Consider the following 16,409-nt stretch of genomic DNA (forward strand, 5'->3'; position numbering starts at 1 on the left):
TATATGCTCATCCTCAAGTTGTATCTAGAAACCAAAACAGGTTTGGAACAATGTGAGGGTGAGTAAATGATGACAGATTTTTAATTTTTGGGTGAACTATTCCTTTAAATGTTGGTTTCTGTGCAGTGAGATTTACATCACCGCTGCTAGCAGCCTACAGTCACAGGACTGGCCAATGATCAACAAGGACTGGGATCATTTGATTTATAAATGTCATTGTCAAATGTCTTTTTTTTTTCATAGAAGTACAAGGAGTTTGAGCAGTTGGTGAGGGTGGAGGAGATTGATGGAATCAAACTGGTGAAGAAACTTGCTGGGAAAATGGAGCAGATGTTCCACAAGAAGGCTGAAGCCATAAAGGTAACTGTCTTTGCACGTTTGAAAGAGAGAATTTTATAGGGTTATTCTCAGACTCTTTATCAGGCTTGATCAGCATGAAGATTGATGCAGATTATTCAGGCCAAGAACATTATAGCCAGTTATACAAATACAAATGCTTCCAGCAAAATGTAAAACACAACCAAGGTCTCTTTTCCACTTAAATTTTCCCTTAAATAAACACTGAAAAAATGCTTTTTTTATATTCTTTGATATGCTCTACAATACACAGTAACTATATATATACACTACCGTTCAAAAGTTTGGGGTCAGTAAGACTTGTAATAGTCTTTAAAGAAGTCTCTTATGCTCATCAAGGCTGCATTTATTTGATTAAAAATATAGAAAAAAAAACAGTAATTTAAAATGTTTTTACAATATAAAATAATGTTTTTTATTTTAACATACTTTAAAATAGAATTTATTCCTGTGATGAAAAGCTGAATTTTTATCAGCTGTTACTCCAGTCTTAAGTGTCACATGATCCTTCAGAAATCATTCTAATATGTGGATTTATTATTAGAATGATCAATGTTGGATAATATCAACAGTTGTGCTGCCAAATATTTTTTGGAACCTGTAATTTTTTATTTCAGGATTCTTTCATGAATAACAAGTTTAAAAAGTACAGTGTTTATTCAAAATATAAATATTTTATAACAATGTAAATTATTTATTATTAACTTTTAATAAACGTGTATATATATATATATATATATATATATATATATATATATATATATATATATATATATATATATAGACAGTACATCACCTAGCTTTTGATTAAAGTCTTATGATGCAAGCACTTTGTAAGAGTAAATCAATTTGTCTTTCCTATTATTTTAGAGAGGGATCAACTACAGTGTGCATGTGTTGTGTATGAGTGCGAACAGGAAGCACTAAATCAATGATAGAGAGATAACGAACGTAACCCATTAAAAGAGGCCCATAATATCCATTTGTCTTGCCCTCCAGCGGTTGGTGGAAGCAGCAGAGGAAGCCCACCTGAATCATGAGGAGGATCCTGAACTACAGGTGAGTAACAGTGGGGGTTACCATGGTAACTGCATCTCTTTACCAAGGCAACAGCACTTGATGAGTGATGTTCAGGCTTAGCTGCTTGGTATTAAAACTTATGTGGATCTTACCATCAATTATATGACGATCACACATAGGATTGTTGAACATAAATAATGAATGTGTGTGCATAGATTACACAGTAATTACAATATAAATAAAGCATATATACTTCTTTAATTGTTTGTTGTTAGATTCTCTGAATGTACTGCACTAAGGCATCCATTACTGAGACAATCTCTGTCACTGCTCATATAAAGGTTGAAGGTTAATCTACTGTAAAAAGCCATTTATTTTTTCACATTGAAAGCCTCAGGTGGTCTCAAACACAGGTCTTCACATGAGGTCTATGCAACACTGCACATTTCACAGCCATAAACAACAAACAGCTTTTCAGCAAATGAACACCATTGAGCTACAAAAAGTTTCATGTGTGTAAGATCGTAATAACCTTGTGGTGAAAATATCAACATGCAAAATGCATTTGAATTTCTTTATGAAACAAATACATGATTGACTTTGAGCCCGTGGTACATTTTACACAAATTTACTGTGAGCTGGCATATTTCAATATGCTGTGAACATACACTGAGCTGGTTAATATGTTTGGCAGTCATTTGGTCTTTTGGCGATTCCTTATAATCATTGTTTTTAAATTATTCAGCGTTTTTGGAGCCAAAATTTATAGTCAGTCTATAAAATAATGACTCTCTCTCTCTCTCTCTCTCTCTCTCTCTCCTTCGGCTTGCACCCTTTTTTATCAGGGGTCGCCACTGCGGAGTAATCCGCACAGCCAATTTGGCACATGTTTTACATAACCAATAATGACTAAGAAAAAAAAATGATGAAAAGTCACCATTCTTATTCATGCAGTTATAACTGCTCTAAAACGATTTAAAATACATTTGTAAATGACTTGTTAGTGATAAACTTTCCCTGCCAAACACAGAATTTTTTGGGTTTCTGTGTTTTCACTGTTAACGCTAGGGAGCACTATTACGCATCTCCTGATTGTATCTAGAATGTGGCGATCAAAAACACAGACAAGGAAGACGCAGAAACGAGTGATCTTGTATGCATGCGGTGGCTGGCAACTTTATTTTAAAAACACTGAAAGAGTTAACAAACACCTTTATAAACCCCCAACAAAGGCAACCTTAATGTAGTGTAGTGGACGTGACAAAGTGACCTTTGCAAATCATTTGAACATTGTATCAGTACATCATAAATAGAACAAGGCAGCAGTTTACTGTTGGTGATTTGTCACGTTGCGCTGCATCCAGTGTAGACAGTCAAGTCAAGTCAAGTCACCTTTATTTATATACCGCCTTTAACAATACAGAATTGTGACAAGGCGGATGTACAGTATTAAATAGGAAACAGTACATCAACAATGCCAAAGGCAACATTAAACGCTCACTTTATAGGTAAAGGTAGTTAATCAAAAACAATAAAATAAAATGCAATATTGTGTTTAGAGAAAGTGTCCCCAGCTAAGCAAGCCAGAGGCGACAGCGGCAAGGAACCAAAACTCCATCGGTGACAAATGGAGAAAAAAACCTTGGGAGAAACCAGGCTCAGTCGGGGGGCCAGTTCTCCTCTGGCCAAAGTTCCCGTGGTCTTGTGCCGACAGCCGTCTAGGTGATGTGGTCTTCACTGTGGATCCGTCTCTGGGGCTCATCTACTTGATGTGGACTCCGCTGACATTCAGGGCTGTAGAGGTCGTCTCTAGGTGCTGATCCACCATCTGGGCTGGGTTCGGACTGGATCCGGGGGACTGCAGTGACCATCTGATCTGGATACGGACTGGATCTGGTGGTTAATGTGACCTCGGAATAAGAAAGAAACAGACTAATATTAGCGTAGATGCCATTCTTCTGACGATGCACTGAGTACATCGGGTGTTATGGGAAGTGTTCCCGGTTCCGGCTGACCTAATTAGTGCAGCCTAACAATCCTTTAACGGATTTGAATTATAAGAATGTGGATTTGTTATGTGTAAGCAAGGTTAAAGAGATGGGTCTTTAATCTAGATTTAAACTGACAGAGTGTGTCTGCGTCCCGAACATTGTAGGGTAGATTGTTCCAGAGTTAGATAAGAAAATGATCTCCCGCCCGCGGTTGATTTTGATATTCTCGGTATTATCAAATTGCCAGAGTTTTGAGAACGCAGCGGATGTGAGGAACTATAATGTGATAGGAGCTCGCTCAGGTACTGAGGAGCTAAACCATTCAGGGCTTTATAAGTAATTAGCAAGATTTTAAAATCTATACGATGTTTAATAGGGAGCCAGTGCAGTGTAGACAGAACCGGGCTAATATGATCATACTTTTTGGTTCTAGTAAGAACTCTAGCTGCTGCATTTTGGACCAGCTGGAGTTTGTTTATTAAGCGAGCAGAACAACCACCCAATAAAGCATTACAATAATCTAATCTTGAGGTCATAAATGCATGAATTAATGTTTCAGCATTTGACATTGATAGCATAGGTCGTAGTTTAGATATATTTTTGAGATGGAAAAATGCAGTTTTGCAAATACTAGAGATGTGGTTTTCAAAGGAAAGATTACCATCAAATAGCACACCTAGGTTCCTAACTGATGACGAAGAATTGACAGAACAGCCATCAAGTATTAGACAGTGTTGTAGGTTATTACACGCTGAGGTTTTAGGCCCAATAATTAACACCTCTGTTTTTTCAGAATTTAGCAGTAAGAAATTACTTGTCATCCAATTTTTTAACTCAACTACACAATCAGTTAGTTTTTCAAATTGGTACGTTTCGCCGGGCCGCGAAGAAATATAGAGCTGGGTATCATCAGCATAGCAGTGAAAGCTAACACCATATTTCCTGATGATATCACCCAAGGGTAACATGTAAAGCGTAAAGAGTAATGGCCCTAGTACTGAGCCTTGCGGTACTCCATACTGCACTTGTGATCGATATCATCATTGATTATGATAGCAGCATCAGCATCATTGATTATGATGAGTACACTCACGTGTACAACAAAATACTTGTGTTGTACACTCTCGTCCAGTGTAGACTGTTTACTTTAGCAGCATTTGTTGTGGAACTTGCTAACCAGCACATTATTAGGAAAGGTGATTTGCAAAGATTCATTAAAAAGCAAACAAACAAACAAAAAAACGTATACTCACTTCTTCTGATAGTGAAGCTGGATTATGAACATCCTTCAGGAACAACCTTTTTTTTACAAAAACTGCTTTGTACTGACGAACGTTTACAAAGCAGTCTGGTGAGATGAATTGCACAAACAAAACGCATTTAGGTAGATCGGGGGTGCATTCCCTTTAAAAACAAAAGTAATCCATTGCATCTACAGCAGCTCAGATGTCAGGAGTAAATGACGACTGCTATGCTCATTATTACATCCAACAACAAAACATCTCAAATGCTTAGGAGACATTCTTGGACTGTTTACAGCTCACTCAGGGTGGGTCAATGCTAAAATAGCAGTGTCCTTGGAAATGGCTTGCTCTGATGAAGGGCTTACGATTTGTGGGGATTAAAAAAAAATCATAAAAAATCATAAAACATAATTAGTTTAAAATCAAAGTATTGAACAGAGTGCAGAGGTAGAGAACTTTTTCAAATCTAACCAGAAGTGCAAACTAAAAAAAAGTTGAAATGTTGTGGAACAAGTGCAATTTCAGTGTAAATTACAAAGAATATAAATACTGCAGTCACATTAGTGAAATGCCAGCGAAATTCCATGGACATAAAGTTACACTACAGTGCTTCACCATAAGGATGGTACTGTGCAAGCAACAAGCGCTGCCTGATTTCTTCTAGTCAAGTCAAGTCACCTTTATTTATATAGCGCTTTTAACCATACAGACTGTGTCAAAGCATCTCTAGAGATGACATCCATCAGACCAGAGAATCTCATTTCTCTCAGTCTGTGAGTCCTTTAGTTGCTTTTTTACAAGTTGTGCTTTCATGCACTGAGGACAGACCTCCATTTGGCTACTCTGCCATAAGGCCTAGAGAGGTGCTGTGATAGTTGTCTTTCTGCAAGTATGAAATATTTCCATTTGAATTCAGTTTATATGATGTGTTACTTGGAAGTTATATCGCAGTTAACATTTTGCCATCATGCAGTCCAGACATGTCTTTTCAGGTAAAGTGTACCAGCAAAAAAAAAAAAAAAAAGATGTACATTTACATTTGATTAGACAGCAGATGCTTTTATGCAAAATGATTTAGAAGTGCGGACGGTTTTGAGTTTATGTTTTCAGCTATTTCTTGACTATTGTGTGGGATTAAATAATAATGCTTATTAACAAATATTATTAAAGAAACATATTTAGCAAAATATATTTAACAAACCCACAAACATGAAGCCTAGGTAACACTTTCGGTAACACTTTAGAATACAGTTCTGTCGTTAGTGAATAACTACACAGGAACAAATGAATAATGCACTATTAACATTCTAGTAGCTACCACTGACTAACAAGAAATTCTGATTAACGAATCAGTAAGTCATAGTGCTCACTTAAAAGTAGTAGTTCACTATTAGTTAATCAGTAATTGCTATGTGCTATGACTTACTGATTTGTTAATCAGAGTTTCTTGTTAGTTAATATTAGTTACTAGCAGTGTTGGGTAGTAACTAGTTACATGTAACGGAGTTACGTAATTTAATTACAAAATAAATGTAATTGTAATTAGTTACAGTTACTGAGAAAAAATATGTAATTAAATTACAGTTACTTTTGAAAAAAGCCAGTGATTACAAAGGGGATTACATCTGAATTTTTTTCACACACCCACCCCCACTTACAGATTGAGTTAACTTCTTTTAAATTGCATTGACTGCTCTAAAATGAGACACCAATGTTTCAGGAGTTTAGGACACAGAATAGGACACATGCTTATTAGATAAGCGTTTTATTTCCTATTTGGGTTTATGCATAAACTTTATTTTTTAAGATGTTTTTCCAAGGCATTGTTAGATGCTAGTGTTTTCTGTCATAACTATGCAAACATCTGATTTCAAACCCAGTATCATAGCTATTAAACTATTTCTTGTTATGATGTTATTTATGTTATGATCTAATGACATATAGCACAACTGCGCTCACGGTGACCCGAGTTTGATCCCCGTCTCGAGGTCCTTTGCCGATCCCGCTCCCCTCTTTCCTCCCAGCTCTTTTCTGTCATCTATCTACTGTCCTATCACAATAAAAGGCATAAAGAGCCCAAAAAAAAAAATCTGAATTTGTGGTGGCTATGCTTTAAATTAAATTATTACACAGCTCAGACTCTTTCGGGGCAACTTAAGTCAGTGCTATATGCTTGATAATTTTTCTTGGCAGAAGCTTTGCGTTTGGTTAGCTAATAAAATATTAAAGCTTAATTCAGTATTATGTATACAATTTCTTAATTCTGTCATCCTGGTATCGTGGACTTGTTCTATTGTTTCATACAAATGCAGCTGCTGCCATTTTTTTTTTTTTTTTTTTTTGTACATTGTAATGGATTATAAGATAACTAACAAACTAGTACTACTACTTAATTATTTATGTGGTGAAATGTTGTGTAAGAAAACTGGTATGACTGCACTGTATCCTAAAATGTCTAGTTTGAACTTGCCGTTTTCTAGCAACTGATTTCTTCATGGAAGCTTTGCGTTCAAATATTTCAACTCAGATCTAATAATTTTGACAGGAAACATCTAATTAATCTATCAAGCAGCTGTGTAATAAGTGAGATAATGTACATTCAGCCAGTTGCTATCGCAAAATAAAAATGTATATTATCCCTTGCTTATTATAATCTTAATTCAAGTGATAAAGGATTTTGAAAGTCTGACAGTAATCAGTGTTGAGTGCTACTGTAAGGTTCACTCTGCCTGGTTTAAATGTTTCAAAATGATTAACATTTGAAAATATTAGAAATTTAGAAAAGTAATCAAAAAGTAATTAAATGTAATAAGTTACATTACTTTAATAAAGTCATTGAAAAGTTACACTACTTATTACATTTTAAATCAAGTAACTTGTAACTGTAACCTATTACATTTCCAAAGTAACCTTCCCAACACTGGTTACTAGAATGTTAATAGTGCATTAGTCATTTGTTCCTGTGTAGTTATTCATTAATGATGGAACTGTATTCTAAAGTGTTACCGTTTATTCAATTCATGCGTGAAATTCAAAACAACTAATAAAACATGTTCTTGACATTAAATTTGATTATATCTAACATAATACTTATGAAAATAAACTGCACAACATATTAAAGTTGTGACTGTAACTATCACAATCTCCAGCTGGAGTGCCCATGAGCTCCTCTAGAGGGAACTTCATCCCTGACCTTTGTCTGGACTCCATTTCCCATAACACCCTCTGCCCTGGAACTGAGTATGTGTACACCTTGTTTCCTGTGAGGAGGACTATTTAAGCTGCACTTTAACACACACACATTGCAGTCTTGTTTAGCAGTTCTCATACATTACTGGACATTTTCCCATGTTTGTCTGTGTTTTGGACCTTGAACTGTTTCCTTCATTATGATATGATCGTTTGCTGCCTGCACTGACCATTGCCTGTTTTTGGATTACCCTTTGCTTTGCCTTGGATACTGTTTGTTTGCTGGTGTTCGACCTTGCCTGTATTGATGACGATCTGTTTTAATAAAGCTTGTGTTTGGATCTTTATTGTCACGCACACATCCGTTACAGTAACACATGCAGGAACTAAAAGGCTGACAAAAAACTGAATAAGAGGAATACACAAAATGCAATATTGTGGAACTCTGTTTTCTCTAAACACAGTAAATGAACTTTAATTGTGACCATTTACTGTGTTTAGAGAAAACAGAGTTTCACAATATTGCATTTTGTGTATTCCTCTTATTCAGTTTTTTGTTAGCCTTTTTCTACATTTTGCTCTTCTCTTTGCTCCTTTTTTCACTCTAGATTCACCTTTATGCCCCGCCTTCCATTCTGATGCCATTTCTTTCTTCCATATTTGACACGAATTTCCTGACCTAACACTTATTTCTGTTTTCTGATATTCAATTATATGTCAATTATAAAATGATTAGTTATTGTCAGTTTTTAAATTATTTTAAGTAAGAATTAGTGAAGGTTTAAAATAGTCCAATTTGCCTGAAACAAGCCCACGTTATCTACCCCAGTCAATCAAAGTGGGCCAGAGATATTTAACCACCTTACAAAAAAGAAAAAAAAACAAACAAACTTAAATGTACTGTGCTTGATGAGCACAGTACAATCAAGCTTAAACACCCTACTTAACTTGAATTTATCCTTTATTTTGAGCTGTTAGCAGCCTTGACATTTTGTCCGTTTGTGTCCTAATGGTATCAATCTAGCACCATTTAGGAGTCAAGACCATTATCAAAATGACAAAATGCACAAACACGAACAACAATTTAATCTGATCTTTCCTGTTTCAGTAAAATTCTAAATAAAATTGGTTGAAATCAATTTGATTTCTTGTGTAGACTATTGCAAAAATGACCGCATTGTGTCATGTCTAGGCCTGCAATTGATTCGGTGTCTCGCAAATCCACAAATCTTGTAGCTTATACACTGACAAATGGATTTAAATCTTCAGCTTTGTACACAACACAGGTAAACTGCACCTAATCTTCATGTTTCAAAATGTGTTTTGTGAATCAGAGCCTGAGGCTTATCCACCTAAATGGCCCAAACTCTTGTATTGCTCATAATATTGTTTTAACGGTATTTAAGATAATTTTGTGCTGTAATGAAAGCAAATTCTTTCTTTCATTTTTTTTTTAAAGGTGCACTAAACAATTTTTGAAAAGAGCTTTTGACCGCAGTGTTGGACCGTGTCCCAAAATACACTTGTCTTGTAATAATAGAGAGAAGAGAGCACTCAATTTGAATTCACAGGATGAATATTAGCAAATCGACTACAGATAGAGAAGAATTATAAATAAGAGGAAAATATCGGAGGAACAAAATGAAGGGTTATGATCAGGCAAGAGTTAGGACCCGCAAAAATATCAGAGCAGCTTTCCAGCAGTGGAGAGAACTCAAGGAGCGGGAAGGGCTAGAATCGGTTGCGTTGTTTCTTTTTGATTGGTGAGTAATGTTGATTTTGCATTGTTTCACACAACTTATCTGTGTTGGCTTTTGTTTGAATATGCTTGTGTGTCATCTTCACTTGTTTCCATGTTCGTCATTATGCCAGGGTTGTGTACCTACGTGTGGGGTGGAGATATCAAAATAGGGGCGAGGTCCTGTTGGGGTATGGGTGTGTTTGTTTTGGTGCTTTCAAATATTAACATTGTTTGGCAAAAAATCGCATAGTGCACTTTTAAGACCACGTAATTTGTGGATACAGAGAGCACCTTTTGCCTTTTGGTTATTTGGTAAGACTGTATTTCAATAGTCTACTTTAGATATTCTGCTGATTGTAAGTAACTTTGCAACTGCATGTCAGCTACCAGTCAGAGAATTAGTAGACTGTGTGCTTAATACAATGCTCAAAAAATTAAGGGAACACTTAATCATCAACACCAAGTCAAGTCAATTCAAGTCAATATCAGTCTGTCCAGTTAAGAAGTAGAAGTGATTGTGAATCAGTTTTACCTGCTTTGGTGTAAATGAAAGTGACAACAGGTGAACTGAGGAGGCAACAGTAAGACAAACAGATCAGGCATGGTATCTTGGGCCCTGGGTTCTTCCTGGGGCATGACAATGCCTGGCCTCTTGTGTGTAGGCAGTTTTCTGGATGATGAAGGCATTGATGCGATTGACTGAGAACCTCTATGACGTTTTGTATTGGAGCAAGTATTTTTGTCACTGCATTAAGTTTTCAACATCGGCTTTACTAATTCACAACTTCACATATTAAAAAAGTCCATAAAGTCCATATTCTCCAAACTGTTTTATAGGCATAAAGCATAACAGCAATATGCCGAATTAGCTCCACTCTGGACTCGATGACTTCAGACGTGTAGTTGTGGTGAGGTTTTATTAACCGTGCATATGAACCCAGTTGTGCTGCTTTACATTGAAACCTTCCTGCTCTGATTTTGCCTGTAGTGATGATATGTTGAAGTCAGACATTAGAAGCAGAAAATAAATAAATAAACACTGAAGGCTGCTGAAGGGTGAATCCTCCTCAGAGACGGTCTGTGCGCGCTCTCCTGGTTTTGGCTGTTTGTTGAGTTTCTGGCTGGCAGCGGAGCAAGTGAGCGTGTTCTTATCTGCTCATAGCAGAGCACTTCCTCAGCTTTATAATCTGTTCCAGCGCTCTCGCTGCCTGATGCCGCTGCTCTCGCCAATCCTCGTGGAAATAACCATGCAGGAAAATGACATACAGCAGAGAGCTGATTATACGCATGTGATTTCACTGACAGAATTGCGTGGAAACTCTATGTTACCCGGCAACGAGGGCAGGAGGTGACCAGTAGATGAGTTTTCTTCCCCTCTTTTTGTGCTTCACTCTCATTTGCTAAATCAAGCATCACTATTTGCATTGCTCGTATTTACATTTATTCATTAAGCAGATGCTTTTATCCAAAGTGACTTGCAAATGAGGAACATCACAGACAATTTATCATAAGAGCTACGCAATTTGCACTGCATAATGTCAAGTGTCAGAGATGCCGTTATGGCGTGTGCAGAGTACGCCTGGCATATGGGCCCACCATGACGCTAGGAATTTCCCATATTATCACTTTGAAATGATTGTTTAATTGTTTACTTTTTAATGATATACACATTCACATTTTAACCATTATTGTGTAGTGAAATCAAATTATAATCTGTAAATTATCGAAAATGATGTGTGTGAATACATCTGTTTCTTCAAAATACAGTGCTCATGATGTTAACAATGCAAAGAAGAACATGGTGGATGGAAAGAAGCACTTGTTGAGTGCCCCAAATTGAAAATAAAATAAAAAATAGTGATGAAGATGTCAAAAAGATGAAAAATCAGCTCACAAATTGGGTATTTCAAAATTACAAATCAGTGCTCATTATTGTCATAAGGATTAAAAATACCAAACAAATCAAACAAGATAGTCTGTACTGTTGTGCAAATTCCAACACAATGCTCCACAGTCAAGGTGGAGGGTGCAGTTCCACTGACAGATTACAGGTAACCAGATAATCTGACTAGAGGTCAGAAGGGTTAATGATTTGAAGAAACCCCAAATCCTAAGTATGTTTTTTTTTTTTTCCTTGACACAAATGGTATGGGGGAGTTGATACCTCAAATCATGCAGTTTAATGACGAGGTGACTTTTATTAGGAAGGAGCCTTTTCACCCGAAACCACCTGAAACACTCCACCAATTTACGTACCAGAACACCACCGAAATGTGCTAACATCCACCTAGCCAGTGACGCGTTAAGCTCCTTGTCAGCCGTGTAGCAATGCCGTAGCTGCTCTGTAGTAACCAACCAGCAAAGTCCTAGCAAACCCACAGCACCTAAGCGTTTTGGTAACTTTTGCATGGGCAAATGCCACTCAGAAAATGTAAAAAAAAATCTCATCCATTTTTTCTCCTCATCTGTAAATATTTATGCTAGAGAAGTTTCTGAGTAAATCATTCTTCCGGCTGGGGATTTTCTCTTCTTCTAGCAGGGCAGGGCTTAATTCTGTGCCTCCATCCAGCACAATTACAGAAATAAGATTTTCATGGGCGTAGTAAATGTCATACGACAGCAGAGATGTGAGGCAGTGAGCAGCTTATGTGCTAAATTCCCACTGGTGTGTTTAATCTGCGTTATTTCTGATGGCAGGTGGAGACCAGAGTCTATGTTGATTTGCACACTAGCAGCACTATACGAGTTTTTGTAACACCCTCAAAATATATTGACACAACTGACACTTAATAGCACCTTTTTAAGGTGTTTTTACTCAGGGCTGCCAGAGGAATTAGAATGTACTGGTTAAGCATCCGTTGTCCGACTCACTAATGGAATTACGCAGATCAGACAAGGCCACAAACTTATCAGATGCATTTTACCACTTAAAGAAGTAATTAAATGCTGTTTCAGATTTCTCAAGTTTAGTTTATAAGGTTTTGCAAACAAAAAAAAGGTCCAGTATTTGTAAAATGAAAAATATATACAGATTACCGTTAACAAAGACAGTAAAACACTTTGTGAAGGGTTAATAATAGCAACAGTGGAAACTATAATAAAATATATTTACACATAATAAAAATATTAAATATTAATAGCAAATATGTCTGATCCGGTATATAATGATTTAATTAGAAACACTCAAACAATAATGACAAACACACTGTAAGATCAACAATAAATGTACTTTGCTACAATGCCTCCAAGTAAAAAAGCTTAGCGCTGCCATATCTTTCAGTAAAAAGGATATTTTGAAAAAACAGCAGCATGTTTAGAATAATTCAGAAGACAGTCTGTTGCGAAATGTAAAGAACAAACAGAAACTTTAGGTAACACTTATTTTACGGTTTCTTAACTAGTTGCTTATTAGCATGCATATTACTAGAATATGAGCCATTTATTAGTACTAATTAAGCACATATTAATGCCTTATTCTGCAGGACCTTATTCCACATCCCTAATCCTACCCAATAACTAAACTTAACAACTACCTAACTAACTATTAATAAACAGCAAATTAGGAATATATTGAGGGAAAAGTAGTAGTTAATAGTGAATAAGTGTTCCCTATTCTAAAGTGTTACCAAACTTTATTTTGCAGTCGCTCAAGCACGCCATTAAAAACTGTGTAACTTTATATTATAAACTTTGGCCATGCATTTCCAATGCTCGGATCTTTAGGAAGGCTATACAGAGCTTTTGGGAGTGCAATTTCTTTTTCATTCATTGACAGAGCAGTTTGTTGATCTTACTCTCTTCATGCAACCGCAGTATTGCTTTTGTGACTGATGGACATGATTTGTTCATAACAGGCCCAGTTCCAGAATCAAATCACTGAGGGTGCTTCTAAAATTAGTGAGGGTGCTTTAACCTCATTGCACATCTGTTTTGACATACATTTTTATCCTGTCCATTGCTATGGTCCAAATAGTGCTCCCTTTATAAGTACCAAAAATCTGTCACTAATCGTAGTTCATTGCAAACTCACAAAGTTCCATTATAAACAATAAAGCTCTCTGCACTGCACAATAAGTCTCTTATTTACGTTTATAATGATACGATTTGCGAGCATGCAGATCTCAGCACTGGACAAAATCTCAAAACGCATTTTGAGCGTTAAGTGGAAACTTAAATGTCTCTTATTGGACAATGCATTCAAAACATCAACAGATAAGCCTAAGGTTACATTGCGCAACACTGCAAAAACATTGCAGAGTGCAAATGCAAAAACACATTGGATCTTTTGCCAAATGCGTTTTGCCAATATGCTGTTATTTAAAAAGTGCTTAGCAGCCTCTAATAGCCCCATAGAACTGGGCCTGGTTCAGAATACATATTTTAAACTGGGGAGTTAGTTTGAGTTTTAAAACTTGTAGAATGTTTTCATTGTAGAGTAACCTCTTATACAGTATGTGTAAAGGACATTTTGACTGTCTATTTAAAAGAACACTCCACTTTTTTTTGAAAATAGGCTCATTTTCCTACTCCACTAGAGTTAAACAGTTGAGTTTTACCATTTTTTGAATCCATTCAGCCGATCTCCGGGTCTGGCGCTAGCGCTTTTAGCATAGCTTAGCATAGATCATTGAATCCAATTAGACCGTTAGCATCTCGCTTAAAAATGACCAAAGAGTTTTGATATTTTTCCTATTTAAAACTTGACTCTTCTGTAGTTACATCATGTACCATGGGTGCAGCAGGCACAATGATATTACGCAGCCGTCATCCAAGTTCCTTGATTATTACGCCGGAATGAGGGTATAGTTCCTAGCCATATCAGCCTAGAACTTTTCATTTTCCGTCAGTCTTAGTACATGGTGTAACTATAGAAGAGTCAAGTTTTAAATAGGAAAAATATTGTCATTATGTATGGTAATTTTTGAGCGAGATGCTGTCGGTCTATTTGGATTCAATGATCTATGCTAAGCTACGCTAAAAGTGCTACCGCCAGACCCGGAGATCGGCTGATCCTTTAAAAACCCTTTAAAAACCCTTTTAAGTGCTAATAAGACACATGGATTACACTGTGTGTAACATTTTCTTTATGTTTACAAGGGTTAACTTGCTGATCAAATTGTTGATCAAATCAAAAATTTAGCAGAAATCTCAAATGACAAATATCCCCTTCAATCTGATAAAGTTGACAGCCCTATTAAGTGAAACTGTAATTTATTTCAAAATATAGTTAAGGGTGTTAAAATGAATGTACCTCAACACAGAATCTGGTCTCCACCTGCCATCAAAAATAACAGATTACAGGAAACACATCAGTGGGGATTCAGCACATAAGCTGCTCTCTGCCTCACATCTCTTCTGCTGTATGACATTTATGACGCGCATGAAAATCTCATTTCTGTAATTGTGCGGCATGGAGGCTATGCATTTGATACATTATAAATCCCTCTTTTAAAATCTTTCAAGCACCTCTGAAATGCCTTAAAGGGATAGTTCACCCAAAAATGAAAGTTCTGTCATCATTTTTTTTCCCTCATGCCATTCCAAGGTTTTCTTTCTTCTGAAGAACATACAGGAAACACTGAACAACTCATGTAAACAGACCCAAATCAAATAACATAAAGCCTCATTGCTTCTTATGTGATGACCTTTCAAGTCATGTGATATAGAGGAAACAATTTTATGAATCTGTTTTCATTTTTAGAGATTAATCACTTATTAATTTATTCATCCATTCTTTTATTCATCATAAAGTAAAATGCGGTTTTGAAGTAGGCTACGAAGGCTACGATCAGAGTATTTTTTTTTGCTTGTGCACTGTAAAAAATAAAAAACACAATGTGTTGATCAGCTTAAAATAATTTGTTATCCTGCTGCCTTAAAATTTTAAAAATTTACTAAAATAAGTTTAGTCAACTTGAAATGTTAAGTTGTACTAAGTAACAACTTAGATATTTGTGTTTGCTAATTTTAACAGATGGGTAAGTAACCCAGCTGCCTTAAAATTTTAAGTTGAGTCAAATCAAATAGCTAAGTTGTCAATTAGTATAATTTAACATTTCAAGTTGAATAAACTTTTAAGGCAGCCAGGTTACAAATTATTTTAAGTTGACTCAGCAAATTGTTTTTTACAGTGTATGTGACTCAGATCATTTAGTAGTTTCATGACAGTGTGAACAGCACAAACCATGTGGAATCTTTTTAATTCTGATTTGGGCCACTTCCATATGTGGTACTAAATATAATTTAGGTCTGATTGCAACGCTACTATTGTACAGTCTGAACAGCTAACACAGTATTTAAGTGTAGTTCTCAGAATTTACATCACTCTAGATTGAAATTTGTCATAATTCTGCGCTGTCGGGATTCACTTTAAAGATTTTACATACTAGTTTTTCTTTGATCACTCAGTGAATATGACAGAAAGTTGCGGAGGTAGTCAGTAAAGAGACAAGAGATGTTGATTTACGGTTTATTACCGAGACAGCTCTTTATAAGCTAAACATTTGTTCACAGTGGAATCTGATCTTGGCCATATTTAAAAATGATAATGTGAACAGCCATACAAAAAAAATCACATCTGAGCAATAAATCGGAATTGGGGTAATTGAGCACTAATGCTTGCAGTGTGAACAAAATCTATTGATTTAGTCAGTGATGACACTGAAGATGGCTGTGAATCCCAGTCTTTGACCCACATGTCCTTGTGCTAGGAGTGTAAACATTTTGGCTGGGACTGCTTTCAAGCTTTCTTTGTCATAGATGAAAGGTAGGCTGCATGTTAGCAAAAGTTCATCAGTATTAGGAAGATTCCTCTAATTGTATGTTCATAGCCCAACAGTCTGCAGGGTTAAGATGAATTCAAGCTAA

At 36.1% G+C, this 16,409-nt stretch overlaps 1 protein-coding gene across 1 annotated transcript in view; it reads left to right on the forward strand.

The window, feature by feature from the left end:
- The window catches only part of cacna2d3a (calcium channel, voltage-dependent, alpha 2/delta subunit 3a), a 170,475-nt gene that overhangs the window by 22,855 nt on the left and 131,211 nt on the right, over positions 1-16,409 (forward strand). Inside the window, 2 exon segments of the mRNA XM_051117795.1 lie at positions 244-360; positions 1,357-1,416. Coding sequence (XP_050973752.1) covers positions 244-360; positions 1,357-1,416 — 177 coding nt within the window.

Source organism: Labeo rohita, chromosome 8, assembly GCF_022985175.1.
Source record: "Labeo rohita strain BAU-BD-2019 chromosome 8, IGBB_LRoh.1.0, whole genome shotgun sequence".
NCBI classification, from domain to species: Eukaryota; Metazoa; Chordata; class Actinopteri; order Cypriniformes; family Cyprinidae; genus Labeo; species Labeo rohita.